Source organism: Phalacrocorax aristotelis, chromosome Z, assembly GCF_949628215.1.
Source record: "Phalacrocorax aristotelis chromosome Z, bGulAri2.1, whole genome shotgun sequence".
Classification (NCBI taxonomy): domain Eukaryota; kingdom Metazoa; phylum Chordata; class Aves; order Suliformes; family Phalacrocoracidae; genus Phalacrocorax; species Phalacrocorax aristotelis.
The window spans coordinates 68,118,805-68,135,622 of record NC_134311.1 but is presented as its reverse complement, the minus strand read 5'-3'; the positions used below and the strand labels follow the sequence as shown (position 1 = coordinate 68,135,622).

Sequence of the window (16,818 nt, the reverse complement as noted above, 5' to 3'; positions counted from 1 at the left end):
AAAAAAAGAGCCTGACAAAAACCTAGTACCATCAAACCACACTTCACTGTAGAAGGCGAGGGCAAGGGTAAGGCAAAGCTGTGTTATGTGTGTCAAAATTATTTGTGTGTCACAATTCTACCCATCTATGTAGCTGTGTTCTGCAGGTCTTGGCAGAAAGTACTATGGACGTTTGGCAGCTCTAAATCAAAATTACTTGGATTAATGCTATTAAAGGGAATTGTTTTTTTAAGTTTCCCAAGACTTCTACTTTAACATTAATAAAAGCCAAAAATGTTTTCTTTAAGAACTGCCTCTGCAGAGACTTCTGGTCATACTCCAATAAACTTCTGAAAAGCAGTAACTTCTGGGGCTTTGCAATTAACCTGCTTGTAAAATCAATTTTTGGACATGATTTTAAAAGTGGTATTGCAGAGTCACAAAGGTTTGTTTTTTTTGCCTTTAGATAGAGGTTGTGGAAATGTTTTCTCTCAGACTAATGTTTTCACGACTGATCTGATGAATTATTAGTTATGTTCCCATTGTGCTAGGTGGTGTAAGATCAGTTGCTCTTCCTTGTTAGAAGACACTTCAAATCTAGATCTAAGATGAAAACAAAGTCTGTTCAAACACGTTGATCTAGAACTATAAAGAAGCAATGCGATGATATTGGTCAAATTATGAACAGTGCCATGTTGATCTGTAGGTAATACAGTGCCCGTATTAATCTGTAATTTTAATTTCAGTCCTTCAGTGTATGAAAAACTGTTTTCTCAGAAGCCTCTCTGGGCATCTATATGTTGTGGATTCTCTCAGTAATCAGATTTTACTTCTAGGCAAGCTGTTTGATCATATCTACCGGCCAAATCCTCTTCATATATGAAGCAAACATAATCTCTTAGTGTACATTTTAAATGCTTATTTTTGTTTCTTACATTTCAACCATGAAAAGTGCAAAGATTCGTATCTGTGCTTTGGAGATGTGTTTGGTATTTTCTTTTGATGATTTCAGCATCAGAGTGTGAGAAATATAACTAGATAAGTACTTCATTCTGCATGCAGTGCTCAGGTGGGGGCTTTGGAATATTTTGGGCTTTGTGTGAATCATGTGATGTGGCAAGGGAACTTGGAAGTACAACTGGGGAAGGTTTTTTAATTCCTAAGATATGCTTGTTACTCTAAAGCTGAATCTGATGGATTCTTTAGTCTAGTTTTATCAGCTGTCTGCAGAGAATATTCTAGACTTTAGATATTGTTTCTTTTGTGGGGGTTTCTTTTTATTTTTTTCAGTGTTTTCTCTGAGCTTAATGTGGCTGGCCTTCTTTCCTCTCTTCTGGTCAAGTATCCATTTTCGCTCTTGAGGCTCAGGATACTTTTCCAGACATCGCCCGTGATCTGTTTTGGAAATTCCCAGATTTGAGTGTCTCCTTTCTACTAAAAATCAGAGTTTATAATACTTCGGCCAATTTGGCTGCCAGTTTGTATTACATAATAGAGTGCTGGAAGCAGTTTTTGCTCTTGAATCATAATGTAATAAGTTTTGCCAAACATTTTTTGAATGAGAAACTTATGCTTAGTTGACATTACTATGATCAGTGCAGAACTTTTAAAATATGTATTACAGTGGTTTATGTATTTTCTGTAGTAAGTCACAGTTTGAGGACAGACTTAATAGCTACTGCTGAGTCAGTCATGAAGTCACTACCATATAAGATGTGGAACATGAAATCTAGAAGTTGCATAGTCAGTCTTGTTGATCATCTGAGTGTTAATTTCACTGATGTGAAGTTGTGTTAAAAAGTAGTTTCCTTAAAGTTACTAGGATTAGAATGCACGTGGTTATCATCTTCACCAAAAGGAAGATACTCCCTTGAGGACAGTTTGGGTGCCATGCAAATCCATATCTAGCTGGCAAATGCATTCCAGACCTTAATTTGCGGTTAATTTAGCTGCAGAGCTGGAGCATTGCTATAAAGTAATGTTATTGTGCATGTTCTGTTAATGTGCCAGGGTATAAATTCTGGCAGGCGTGGAGTAGATAGACTGCTTTGTATTCTTTGCTGGGTAGAGGATCAAAGGGATATCTGCTTCAGATATAGCAACTTTATGAACAAAGTGAGGTCAAAAACCCTTTAAAAGGTAAGAAAACCTTTACAGCAAATGAGCGAACCTCTAAGACATAATAGACTAGGCAGATTGTTATCTACTGTCATATTTCCAGGGTTGATGGAATATTTAACTTGAAGATTCTGATGAAACTGTAGCCCTGAACATAGAAAAACATGCAATAATGGTGACATATGATGACTTTCCTGGTGTAAAATGTACACTGGAGTTTTATATAGGCCTACAACATCCTTATAGAGTAATTTCTAGATTACTGTAAATCCACACTTTGCTTTTGGGAAGATTAAAAAGAATTTTCAGCCCTGAAGTGCTGAATCTGACACATACTATTTTTCACATGGAGTTTTATGAGCTTTCTTAGAGTTAAGTATGTTTGCCAGAAACGACATTTTAGGTGCGAACTTTGTAAATAATATTGTTTCACGTGCTGTGTGGTTGAAGAAGGAAATATGGCATGCACACACACAGAGAGGAATAAAAAGCTTTAATCCACTAATCTCAGCAATTTTGTTCCACCTTTTTGATAAAGGAATGTATATGTGTCTATTTCTGCAGTACCTTTTCTCAGTATTGACACTTTTGTTTTAGGGTGGACTTACAGGAACTGTAGTAATTGAAACATTTTCTTTCTTTTTCTTTTTAGTCACCAAATCAAGTCTTTACAGTATAGCAGCACAGGAGATGTCATTCTCGTTGTCTCTGGTAACTCTCAGGCAAAAGTTCTTGACAGAGATGGCTTCCCAGTAATGGAATGCATAAAAGGAGACCAATACATTGTGGATATGACAAACACGAAGGTAAAGTCAGAAATTAATTGAATGCTAGAAGACTGACAATATGGTGTATTTTTGCACTCAACGAGAAACCTCGTGAAGTTCAGTAAGGAAAAATGCAAAGCCCTCTTTCTGGGATGTGATAGTCACATGTATTGATACATGCTGAAAGTTGTGGGACCTTCATCCATGGAGGTTTTCAAGACCCAGCTAAACAAAGCCATGGCTAATCTGATCTGGTGTTGGCTATAATCTGTCTTTGAGCAGAAGGTTGACCTAGGTGAACTCCAGAGGTCTCTTCCAACTAATGTATCTATGATGCTACAACAAATTCATCTATTTAAAGGTGTATCTTGTAAAAATTGTCAGCTTCCCCCATACACTTGTCCAGCCAACCAAAAAAAATATTGGAAACTATTTATCTAGTCTAGTCTTTTGCTTTCTTCTACCCTCCACTGCTTTCCTCATAACATTTACCTCTTTCAAGGTAAAGTGTAAGACTAATAAGCAACAATGCGTACATTTTTAATGATAGTTAAAAATGCACATGAAGAAGGGCTGATTGATAGTTTTGAAGTATATTAACAACGGTTGGGTTTTGACCACTTTGCTTTCGTATTTCCACAAACTATATGAGACAGGGATTCTGTTTACACAGGTAATTTAAATTCAGGCCAGTTTTTAAAATAGCTTAAGCCTAAAAAGTAACGATAAAATCTACAGCTCAAACTGCTGATAAAGCTGATTTATTTATTGCTTGTAAAGTATATTGCCAAATAACTAGGCTAAATGGTGTTTTGCCTAAAGTTGTGTTTGTCAGATGACTGTTTCTTTTGGCTAGTGATATGTATGTAAAACCATCAAGTAGTAACAACTGCTTTAGTTCTTGTTTACATAAAAATAATTCAGATTTTCTTTCTCTTGTAAACTTCTAGAATTCCAGTGTATTGTGGTCCAACAGTAAAAATGCGGAAATATTTGTTATATCACCCCGTTAACTTTTCAGTATTTCTCTCCATATTGGTGCTTAAAGCAAACTGAATTAATTCAATGTTGCAAGAGTAGTTTCCAAATTTCCCTTTGAATGTAGTCAATGAGCATGTGCCTGTACTTCAAAGAAGCAAAGCCAACTGGCCAAAGACATTTTATATTTGTAGTCACCCTAGTGGCAATTGCTTACTTTCAGTAAAATCCTTATTTTCTCTTTTTTCCATCCTAAAGAAACAGGGCTGACTACTCAGTTTGCAACTTGTAATCTTTTGTGAAAGACTCACCTGAGGTTAAATCCATCTTGACTCTCGAACTCTGTTTTCTCAGTTTTCTCCAACAAGGTCTTTAGCTAGTGTAGTTTGGCATTGAGTATGTATATTGGGTCACCCTGGTAATTCTTGTTATTCCTGTTATTTTTGTGTAGCTTGGAACAATTTGCGTGTCACCATATTGATTCCGACTGTTTCATCCTTTCTCTGCATTACAGTTCTCCCAAAAGAAAAAGGGGAAGTAAGATTCCGTGCCATTTTCTGAAAGAAAAAAATATAAATAGAAGAATGGCAGCATTTTTATAATTCAAAAATGAAAACAAATAAGGATGAAATGGGTTAGAGTACATAAAATCTGTTACATCGTTGTGATGTCACTCAGCCATTGCTGTGGTGGGAAGGGTCTGGTTCAGCCCTCAGCTCTCTTGAGGGATTTGGAGTAAAATTTATAAAACCTTGTAAGACCTCTTTGTGTTTATTTCCGTAGGGTCACACAGCAATGCTCAATTCAGGCTGTTGGCATCCAAAAATAAAGGAAGAATTTTTGACATGTTCTAATGATGGGTGAGTATTGAGGTCTATCTTTGTCAGGGTTTTTGAGAGGCTTGTTTGGCTTTTGTATTTTAATATTGTGCCCTAATTTGCTTTAGATATAATCTTTTTAAATCCTGAGCAAGTGCTGAAAACAACGTTAGGTGAGATCTGGAAGCAAAAATTTTATTTGTTTCAGCTCTAGATAATTAATGGATTTTGTCTGTATTATTTTAGTTTTGTAATTTAAAACGACTTTTAATGACATTTCATCGAAGTTGCTTAAATATGTTTTTACAAAAATTCTTAGACAAAATTTAACTTTACCCAGTATATGTGTAGAGTAGAATAATTCCTGTGTAGAGACTTAAATGTAACTGAATTAGCTGTGAAGAGAGAGTATTTCAGGTGGAAGTTGCTAGTAATCGAATATTGACGGATATCATTTGACAAGTGTCAAAGAGACTGTTAGAAATTATTTTGTGGCTTCAGTCTTCATCTTTGTGGTTAGAATCAAACTGGAAAATGTAATTGTGGCAATTGTATTAATTAATAAAGTTACTGCAGCTGTCAGTAGCAAGACCATGAATGATTTTTGAACTGATGTTTCAAATATGTGACCTTTACTTCAGAGTGACAGTGAGTGGGCAGAGCCAGTTGCCCCACTAATGTATCTGTAGTGGTCCATGGTAAACAGAAGACTCCAATTACAAATTACTTTAAACATGGGTTTTTTTCCCAACAGGGGTGAACTTACTGTTTAACACACAGGTACATGAAAAATGAATTTAATAGGAAAATTAACAATTTCTGATAAAACTCTGGGAGAAGGAAAAGAATTTGAATACTACAGTGTGCTTTATGGAGTAGTTTGACGGTAAAATTACGTGCAGGTTGAGCCAACTATGTATGTTTCCTGGCTTTTAGAGGCAAAGGTTTTACTTCCATATTAGAAATATTTATTAAATGGTAAAATTTAATACTTCATATACTTTACTTCAGATACTTTAAATGGATTCTTTAAATGATAGAATAAATACTTAAGACATTATAAATTATGAAGATTGTGTAATTTTGTCCCATCTAAGCAAATCTCTAACTAATCTGCCAGTTTTGTATTCAGTGCATCCCAGATGCTTAAATTGCTGTTAACTGAAATGGCCTGGTCAAGTAATTAAAATACAGATAAACGCTACTATAAATGGATCCATAATTGCATTTTGAAAGACACTGCATGGCTGACTTTACAGGAAAAATATTTTAAACCCATCTCATTTTGTTTCATGCTAGTGACAGGTCTTTCCAGGATTTCGACATGTCATGTAAAAAGAAACAATTTGGATTGCTTAATTTGCAATACAGGACTTAAATGTTAAAGAAAGTATTCCATCTGTGAAATTTAATAATAACAGAAGCTATAAAGTCTCCAAAGTTTAATCAGTAATTCGTCTTAAGACTGGAGCTGTAAACTAAACTAGAATAGAATAGAATAATTCCAGTTGGAAGGGACCTACAACGATCCTCTAGCCCAACTGCCTGACCATTTCAGGGCTGACCAAAAGTTAAAGCATGTTATTAAGGTCACTGTGTAGACGCTTATTAAACACTGACAGGCTTGGGGCATTGACCACTTCTCTCAGAAAGCCTGTTCTAGTGTTTGACCATGCTCTCGGTAGAGAAATGCTTCTTAATGTTCAGCCTAAACCTCCTCTGGTGGAGCTTTGAAGCATTCACACACATTCTGTCACTGGATCCCAGGGAGAAGAGACCAGCACCTCCCTCTCCACTTCCCCTCCTCAGGAAGCTCTAGAGAGTGATGCAGTCGCCCCTGAGCCTCCTTTTCTCCAAACTAGACAAGGCCAAAGTCCTCAGCTGCTCCACATAGGACATGCCCTCTCCACTTCACCAGCTTTGTTGCCCTCCTCTGGGTGCATTCAAGGACCTTCATGTCCTTCTTAAATTGTGAGGCCCAGAACTGCCCACAGTGCTCAAGGTGAGGCTGCACCAACACCAGATACAGAGGGATAGTCACATCTGGTTATGCTGTGCTTGATGCACCCCAGGATGTCGTTTGCCCTCTTGGCTGCCAGGGCACACTGCTGACTCATTCTGAGCCTGCTGAAATAAGAAAGTGGGAGCCTGAATAGGAAAGGTCATCAGATTATGCCAGTGTCTAATGAGCTTGGAAAACTTAATTAATTCAAAGAGATAAATAAAAGTGTTTTTTTTCCATTATTTATGTTTTGTGAAAGTTAGTTAGTGAGTAGCGCACCTTTGAAAAACCTGTGTTTCATTAGTAAATGACAGCAGTTGTTGGTATTATAGAGTATCGGGTGAATTTCTGGCTTCTTTTGGGTGGTGAGTCTTGCCACTGCTTTTATAATGTGCAAGAATGCTGAAGTGGAAATATGGCTCAAAATAAATGAAGGTACTGTCTAGTGATTTTTGAATGAGGAAAAATAACTGCTGTGAGATTGCTTTATTATGGTAATTTCAGATAGTATTTTGCTTAGCAAAGTAACATCAGAATACGTAGGTTTCGGGGCAGCAATGTTTAAAGCTAAAGAAGGAAATGGGCCATACCAGTGAGACATAATTGAAAACTGTTATCGATTTGTGCTTGAAAGAAGCATGATTTCTGAATTTCAAGTGAAAGCAATTTAAAAACTTGATTTACACGAAGCATTCCAGAAACCAGAGATTTTGTATTTTGTTCTGATTATTCTACATATTGCATAGAATGTGTTTATGGCGTGTGTATGGATGTGATTAAATGACAACTGTCTATTTATCAGCCTACCTCATGTTTTACATTTTGTTCAGTATTTACACACCTGTAAATGTGTGTAAAGGTGTTGGAGAACTATACTTCATTGACTTGTAAAGCTGTGTTTCTCTGAGTGGATAGATTTGCACTTAGTGAAATGCTTGCAGAAATATGAAACTGTAGAAGAGTCTATGTAAAAACTTGGTTTATGTTGCATGCAAAGCAAACAAGACAGCTGTAACAGAACTTGAACTTTGGAGACAGCGGCCATATCAGGTCAGATCAAAAGCCTGGCAGTCTTTAGTCTAGAGAGAAGAGGTCAAAATAGGGATAGGAAGCAATTAAAGTTTGCAAAATGTTCAGTATGGTAGATGAGCTGAATGTGGAACTGTTGTTCACCAAAATCTTTTATGCTAAGAGGCGTTTGTTGAAAGTGGCTAGAATTAAATTTAAAACTAATAAAAGAAAATACTTCTTTTTTGGATACTGTCCAGATGTGTCACAGGAGGTTGTGGAGGCAGGTTTAAAAAGGGACGGGACAATTTCATGTTTAGAAGATCTCATAAAGAGATAGGAAATGCAGGAGGCGTTGTAACATCTCTTACATGACAGTTGTGGATAGTGAGGGTAAATGAAGGGAATAAACCCTAATGGCCAGACTTGGTCAGCATTATTATTGCTGTGATCAAAGACTGAATACAGGGCTAAATGAATCTATGGTCAGATTTGGTGGGATGTTTCTTATATTTTTATATGTTCCTCAGTGATGGTTAATAATGAATTTCATGCTGTACTACTGTTGGAAATGTAGTGTGTGGATTGTTCTCAAGATACGATGCCTTTGCAGTGGTTTTATATCTAGAGTTGGTGTGGGTTTTATTCAAATAAGTTAACTGTTGGTAAGGTCTCCTTCCTTGAGGAAGACATTGAGACAAAGCCCAATATATCTTCATGTGGCTTTGGTACATAAGAGATTTCAGGTGAGAATGTTTCACCTAGTTTAACAAAAAACAAAACAAAAAGTCCCCCAGTGCTGGATCAGTCTTTCTGTAGTGCAGGAAACCTGCCTGTACTCAATTTTGACATTCCTGACATTATACACAGATGTGATTTAGCATTCATAGTCCTTGACATATTCCTCTCTGTCATAGCTTATCAAGAAGATCTATATCCCTATGAGGAGACATGAAAAGCTTTATAGTATTGCACATCAGAGGAAAAGGTGAAATCAAACACCTACTCATCTCAAAGTTTTTTTTATCCTGACAGTGCACTGCTGCTCTTGTATACAGTGAAGATGAGTTCTGGAAATTTTGCAGATATTTCTCTTAGTTTTGTTCTAAAATTTGTACTAGACATTGATGTAAGATCAAATTACTTGAATTATGATGGCTGCTCTGGAGCTTCTAATAGGGAATGTGGTGCTATCTGTATCTCTAAATGTTGAGATTTAATCCTTACATTGGAAAAGGAGCTGCAACAACTGGCATGTGTGGAGGACACCTAATACAGAACACCAAACGGACCCGTTCAGAGGGTCAGTCCTGAGCCTATGGATGTAGGAGAATGAAATCAGTTTGTTGCCTTTAATAGGCATGAAGGAAGGCTGAACATCTTCCAGTTTTGCTGGCTTGTACTTTCTGTTAGAAATAATGCAGAACACTAAAACAGTGCAGTATTAGCTCTTAAATAGAGACTTCTCCACTCACTTGATCAGTATTTCTGTGCTGAGAGCTTCTGTGTACTCCAAACCTGATTGCCAGAACTAACACCTGTTTTTAAAGATGCTTGAAAGAAAAGGTGGAAGGGTTTTCAGTTCATCATCTATGCATTTGGAAGCTGATGAAAGTAACAGCTGTCATGCTCCTTGAGGCATGCTGAACGGCAGTGTCAGAGGTTGAAGGAGAAGAGGACACAAGGAAGCACCTGAGGGGTGTTAATGTACTGTTAAACCCAAATCTGTATATTCTGTGCTTGTAGATAACATTCGCAACACCTCCAGATAAAACACTGATTAATAACCTGAATGTTAGAGCTATTTACAAATTGTGGAGTATATTTTATCTAGCTGCTGTAGCAATTGGCATTTTCTGTCTCTTTAGTTGTATGATTGTCACTCGTGTACAGTTTAAAATAAAGTAAGGAAAGAGGATTGCATTTTCTGGTTGGTATGTTGAGAGTTTTCATGATGCATACAGAAGTTAAAAAGCAGACTTTTCAAGTAGATTTGGGGAGTCAAATGAAAATAACACATTTTAAATACAAGTTAAATAAATGCTTTTAAAATATTTTAAATACATATTTCTTTTTGTGTTAACCTGCTATTACTGAAATTCTTGCTTGGGGATGGTCTTTATATGCACTTGAGAGTTTCTTTTGATTCCAGGTGGTTAAGGTTGTAGTAGTATCCTGAACTAAAAAGTAATTCAGATGAAGGCTCTTAGAGTAGCTATTGTACAAGAAGTATTTTGAGAGATAGCCTGTTTCTCATGATTTATTAATGGTATTCAAATTCGATCTACATTCAAAAAAATAAATCCTATAATTAGGTTTTGAAAATAATGTATTTTAATTTGTGGTTATTAGGCTATTTGTAAATGTATTACTTCAGACTGCAGATATATGGCTTACCAGCAGGGAGTCTCAGTGTGTTTTGTATGCCTGTTCAAGGACACAATTTTGAACTGAGGAAAGACTACATAAGAAACAGACACAGTTCCTTCTGACTCCTATATGAGAGAAACAGAAGCTGGTCAGTTTACACACTGGAATGAGCCAGATCCTAGACCCAGCAGTTATAGGATAAGTCTGAAAACTCCACCTCTTAACTTCTATGAGTTCGTGTCCACTTATGTGATTGTTAGTGAGTACATATAACTAACAGTAGCTCACTTCATTTTGTTTTCCGTGAAAATATTCCAGATGATGTCTTGTTAAAACATGTAATACTATTGTTTCTTTTTTTCATGTTAGAGTAAGTTTCAAAAAAAACCCCCTTATTTTTAAACAAATAGTTTAATTATTCTTGAATCAGAGGTGAATAATAATTTTGTTTGGGTGTTACAGATTGTTCAGAGTTTGTTAGCTTCTAGTGGCAGAAGAAAGTAAGAAATTTGTCAGTGCTGTAAGTAATCTGGTGATTAAACTTAAGTGTATGGATGAATAACACTAAATAACCTAGAGGTTTAGCTGAGAAGTTCTTTACTTGAATGTATTTTTTTAACCTAGGTTAAATCTTGTGCATATATTCTCAGAACTGTGTACTGTTGCTTTTAGCTTTCCAACATTTCAAGTGATTTGAATAAAATTGTTTCAAAAGAAAAGACATGCAGAAACTCAATGGTCTTCTCCATGGAACTGCAGTAATTCTGTCTTTAGAAGTTTGCCTTAGAGTTACAATAATTTCAGTTTTCACTAACTTGGCTGTTGTTAATTCCTACCAACATTTCACTGTTTTTAAAGCATACATACAAAGCTCTTTCAGTATTGGTATTAAGTTGATTTAAACTGTCTTCTTGCACAGGCCATCTTTTCATTTATGGCTATATGTTGCCTAGAACTTTAAGTCTGCACAGCTATTCCTGAAAGATTAGTCCCTTTTAATTGCATGAACACCTTGCCATTCTAGGTAAGGTTCAGATATAGTGTGCGATCAACATAACCTTTATCTTTTTCATAATACCTTTACCACATTTTTCAGGCTTATTCAGAACATACACTTATTAAGGAAAAAGGATCTGTCAATTTATCAGCAGTATGTTGAGCATGTGTACAGAACTGCAGTAAAGTTTATAGTAACAGAAATGCCAAAATAAATGCATTGCCTAAAAGTGAAAGAAAATTTTGAAAATGAGAAATACTTTAAAAATTATTTTTCTCTCTGGAAATACACCTGTGCAGACTGACCTAAAAAAATACCCTGTGTTTTAAGACATAACTAATTCCTTGTTTATTTAATTCCAAAATATCAGTTGACTTCTCTGTTAAAACAAAGGAGGAAGAGGAAACAGATTTTTTTTTTTTTTGTTATTTGGATGTTTTCTTATCACAAATGTGATAGGTAGTGCTGTATGAATAAGCAAGAGGGGTCAGTGATATTAAACGTTCCAGCAACAGGTGTTCTACATCCCTACTCTCATATATTTTTTCCTTTTAGGAGTAGAATCACAGTCAAACTTGAAATTTAGCAGTCCTGAACTTTGTGATTTGTCATTGCGGCTGGGGCTGTCGTTGCTAACAGCTGGTTTACTGTAGAAAATTCCTCTCACAAGTCTTCCCTATCTCACCCTCTAGTAAGTCAATGTTCATACTCTTTAAAAGGTATCTTAGAAAATATTGACTTCCATTACCAATGACCCTTGTAATAAGTTATTTAGGGATAAACTGTTTCAGTGTAGATCTATCTCCAGTTAAATAGATGGAGTTATTTCAGCAAAGTATCTTCAAAACTTCAGAAATAAAAGTTTGCATTTAAGGTACAATTTAATCCTTGGACTTTTGTCAAATGTACATTTGAAATATGAAGATACTCTGCTACATGGGATAGGGTGTTAAATGTTTTTTTTTTAATCATATACTGTTGCGTAGTAAATGCTGTCTCTGTCTTAATGAAAAACAAAGAGACAGATTTCTGCCACTTGTGTGAATTAGAAAAAGTGATGACTGTTGATTCAGAAAGGAAAGGTGAATACATTCTTAAAATCCTTCTTTTCAGTTTTAAGACTATTAACTGTTTGACAATGGTAGCTTTACCTTTTTTAATGGAACAGTTGACAATAAGCTTAAGTAAGTTTGCAGATATGATTTGTAGTTTCAAATGAGCAAAATAAAATTTGTGAAGAACAAGTGGTGTAGACAGTAGTTATGCATCGCTTCCATCTAATGTTTGCAAGTATTTCTCTTTAGAAGAGTGTTCTCTCCTTTAGGACATCTGTTATGTCCTAGATACTACTTGTGGGGACTTTTGAAATTTGATACATTGTAGTGAACAATGCTGTTTCATGATCACATCTATCTCCACTATGTTTCACATTTAATATGTTAACCAATTCCATCCTATTAACCAGGTTCACATCAATAATAGGTGCATGTCACCTCACTCACATTAGCTGCCTTGTTTCTATGTCTGTGTGGGTGGCAGCTATCAGTATATGACTTCTCCTTCATAACCATTGTTTTCTGGCAAGTGTTCCTTTAGTTAGGCCCAGAGCTGCATAAAGGCTTGACAGAGAAGTGGTTTGAACAAGGTCTGGAATAGTACTGTTGAAGGGGGCCAGCAGTCTGGCCAGTTCCTCTTCTTCCCGTGATGCCATTTTTCTTGTTTTGAACTGGCCAGCTCCAGTCAGCCCAGATGATTCTGTTTTCATTCAGTTGATGAGGTCTGTGCGCTTTAGAGACAAGACACATACAACAGCTCCTACTTGCTCCTTAGATTCCACCCACTGTGGTAGTATGGTTTCAGGAGAGCATGATATTTGGTATCTCCAGTCTGCTTGGGTGTGCACTGTGAAGGTCAGCTCCACTAGCTGTGAAACTGGGATTACATGGCATTTCTCCTGGATTTCTAGAATCTAATATTCAGGTCACATACTGTCTGCTCATTCTAGGTTGATAGCCTATGAGCCTAATCTGATTACACTTTAAGTGAATACACTCTGTTAAGGCCTGGAGTAGCTTGGTTGACAGCTGGAGAATGGAAGCTATAATTTTACTTTTCTTGAAGGTTTTAAGTATCAGTAATACTGTGCATATGAAAACATAGCTGAGAGCAGAATCTGGACTTGTGCAGTTCAGTGTAAGTGTCTCGCTGTTATGCAGAATTTGTAGATTTTGTGAATAACGTATTTGAAGACATAGGACAATTAAACTTGTTACATATACTGACCTTTTTTGTTTAAAAGCACAAACAAACTACAACACTGAAGAAAGCTTTTAGATAAATATTATCAGTCTTAATGCTTTCAGTGTGTTAAACACTTCATGTGTAATAAATACAGTTAACACTGATCAGTCTGCAGCTTTAAAGACTGCTGAGAGCATTAAGATAGCAATGCCAAGGCTACTACCAAGGTATTTGTATAAACTTTCATTAGAACCTAAGCTGCAATGCCGCATCTGTCTTCAAAAATTTGAAGACTAGCTGGCAAAGCATACTTGAAGAGAATTACTAATGTTTCACCTTTATCTAGAGAATAATTTGAAAATCTTTGTTTAATTGAAAAGTCTTATGCTTGTGCTTCTGTGCAGTTTCTAGATTTACTTCTTAAAACAAGCTGCATTCTATAGAACATAGGACCTGCTTTGGGGTCCAAAGTTATCACTCCCCAAAATGGTCACCCAGAATTACATCTAGTTGCATCATACTGCTTTATAGGTTGTGCTGGTTTGGCTGAGAAGGGGTTAATTCCCTTCACTGCAGTGCCTGTGGTGGTCAGGGACCTTTCCAGGTTTCCATGCTCTGCAGCGAGGGCAGGAGGCTGGGAGGGGCGGGGCCATGGTGGGGGCGGCTGACCCCGACTGGCCAATGGCAGGTTCCTTCCATGCCATGTGACACCACGGCCAGTATATTAAGGGGAGCATTTGCAGCTCGGGGAGGCACGGCGTTGGGTGGGTGGGCAGTGAGCGGCTGCGTTGTGGGTGGTTTGCTTCGGGAGTTCATCCCCCTCCTTCCCCCCCTGCACTCCCCCGCCCCGGGTTTCGTGCTTCTTGTTTTTCTTTCCATTGCATTTTTGTTTTTGTTTTTTGTGTTTTTGTTTTTGTTTTTGTTTTTGTTTTTTAATTTTCATTACTAAACTGTTCTTGTCTCAACCCACGAGCGTTATCCTTGTGATTCTCTCCCCCATCCCACTTGTTGGGGAGTGAGTGAGCGGCTGTGTGGGGCAGAGCTGCTGGCTAAACCGCAACAAGGGTAGGAAACGCAAATAATACTGCGGTGAAACAAATGAATTTGCCAGTGGTGTAGTATGACTTAGACTTTCATCCTAGAAAAAAACCATAATTCTTGCCAAGTCATTTCAAGCACATAGGTATATAGGTGTGTATACACATACGTATTCACTTCATATGAAATATTCCATATGAAGATGAAATTTTGAATTTTGAAGATTTTTCTTCAAGGCTTTTATGAGATACTTTTCTCCCAGGACAATATTACAGGCCAGGCAAATGTTCAGAATTAATTTAGAACATAAAAGAATACAGTTCTGTTCCAAGATTTAATTTTAGCCATACCAAGGTAAAGTCATTTTTATTATGGCAAGAAACTTTAAAGTCAGATGAAAATATACTTGGTTGGCTTATCTGGCAAGCACAGAATTTAAATATTCACAGTACTTCAATGCTTTCTGAATAATTTGCTCCTTTTAGAACTGTAGAGTGAGCAGAGCAAGAAGGGACAGCCTTTTGAAAGGAAGTTGGCTTTTCCTAGTCAATCACAATGTTCTTAGCTCAGCATGGGAAGGCAGTAGTTTTGGTGCATATATTTGCTTCTCTTGTCTCAGAACACTTAGTATTTCACTTCTCACCTGTATTGTGCACAACTTAGGTTATACGGATAAGCTTTCCTTGGGTTTCCTTACCCCTTCTTGTCAAAATGAGACAGACTGGGAAAACAGTTTAATTGCTCCGTCTTTCGTGGTCTTGGCTTACTGTGACTGAGATGGGTTATACTTTTGAGCGGTCCAATTAGCAGATATGAGTAACTTCTGGCAGGATAGAAATGATGGGAGACTGGAAGTTGTAATATTTCCAGCAGCTCAGCTTGAAATCAGATAGGGAAGAAGACAGGAATTGCTGTTTTTAAAAATTATAGGAAACTTCCCATGTTTTTGGGTCATACACAGATTGTTGACCAAACACTTCTGTTGTGATGACTTTGTTCCACAAGTATCTTCTACACTGGCAATTTCCTTTACTGTTTTCTGCCATGAAGAACTGATTATGCCTGTTGTTATATGAAGATGAAATCCTTTCTCCTCAAGTATACACTGGTTATTTTAACCTGTAACTCAGTTTAGAGGACTATTTTCTCATGAGATTTCCATCTTATCTGATTGACCAGAGTTCTCTGATTATTCTAGTAATAAGGGGAAGTAAAATAGACTAAGTAAACTGAACTCAAATGCTTTTGTTTGATAATGAGAAAGTAAAGTAAGTAGGGTGGACGAGAATTTATTTTGGCACATTTGCTTACAAAGATAAAATATGTATTCTGTCTAAGAAAATAAAATAAAATTGCCATGATTAATGTTCAAATCGGTTTCTGTTTTGAAGTTACGCAGTAATGACTAATGATAGTTAATATCCTTATACATCAAAATTCTGGGAAAATATTTGCTTTGGGTTTTTTGACATTTGGAATTGTAAGTAATTTCGTGGTTGTGTAATGAAATTTACAATTGTTCCTCTTATTGGGGTCCTTATCTATATAAATACATGTTTTAGTTTTAATCCCACTGATAAATTATTTGTTTAGTGCCTAAGAGATATATTTCAGGTGGTTTTTGTTTTTCATAAAATTAATTGGAAGAAGCTGAAGTTGCATTTCTCACGCGGTAGTCTTTTCAAAGGTGTAAAGTTGCACTGGATGATGGTTGGTCTGGAAATGCCTTCCGTTCAGAAAATTGTCTTTAAGGCTGATATATCCCATTTCACAAGTGGGATAGAATATAATGGAAATTCTGTATGGGTTTCTGTGGGAGAAACTTCTCTTGTTTATTTAATCAAACATTTTATAAATTTTGTATAGTAACCATTAGTAAGTTACAAGCAGTGAACTACAATCCAAAATATGTTGACTTTTTTTTCTGTGAATTCCAGTGAGTTTTGTTTATGACTTTTAAAGGATTAGTCTTGTAAATACATGTGAGACATTTGTCATAGATTAGCTGGACTGGCTAATAGGAAGAGATCTTAAAACTGGTAATCTGAAGTAATCAAAACATGTTTCTAATGCAGTTTCATAAGATTGGTCTACTGCCTCAAAACTTATATTTTTATAAATCATTTTAATTAAAGCATATTTATCAGAGAAAGTGTGAATCTATTTCTAGTAAGACCTGAACACTAAGTTGGTAATTGATAATAAAAACAGATTTGTTAGCGAACTGGATGAAGATGACAGCATGTGAGGTCATACATGGAGAAGAGTATTTTCAAAATTAGACCTGTTTCCTGAAACTTATGTAGAGTGAAGTGTGTATAAGCTCTTAGTATGAAGCTATGGAAGAGCAGATAGACATCTTTTAAAAATACACACACAGAGAAAATCAACTTTTACTAATGACATTGGGAAAGGATGTGATGTTAATGTTTTGTTTCAGTAATTACCATTGAGACTGCAGTTGAGTTCTGTGTCTAGTTCCAACAACAGCAGCCTAAGAAG

The 16,818-nt window shown here is 36.4% G+C and overlaps 1 protein-coding gene across 3 annotated transcripts in view; it reads left to right on the top strand.

The window, feature by feature from the left end:
• Nucleotides 1-16,818, top strand: part of WDR70 (WD repeat domain 70) — a 160,106-nt gene that overhangs the window by 58,062 nt on the left and 85,226 nt on the right. For all 3 annotated transcript variants that reach the window (XM_075079540.1, XM_075079539.1, XM_075079538.1), the window contains exons 8-9: nt 2,750-2,903; nt 4,626-4,702. In XM_075079540.1, the coding sequence (XP_074935641.1) occupies nt 2,750-2,903; nt 4,626-4,702 (231 nt within the window). The remainder of the gene's footprint in view (nt 1-2,749; nt 2,904-4,625; nt 4,703-16,818) is intronic.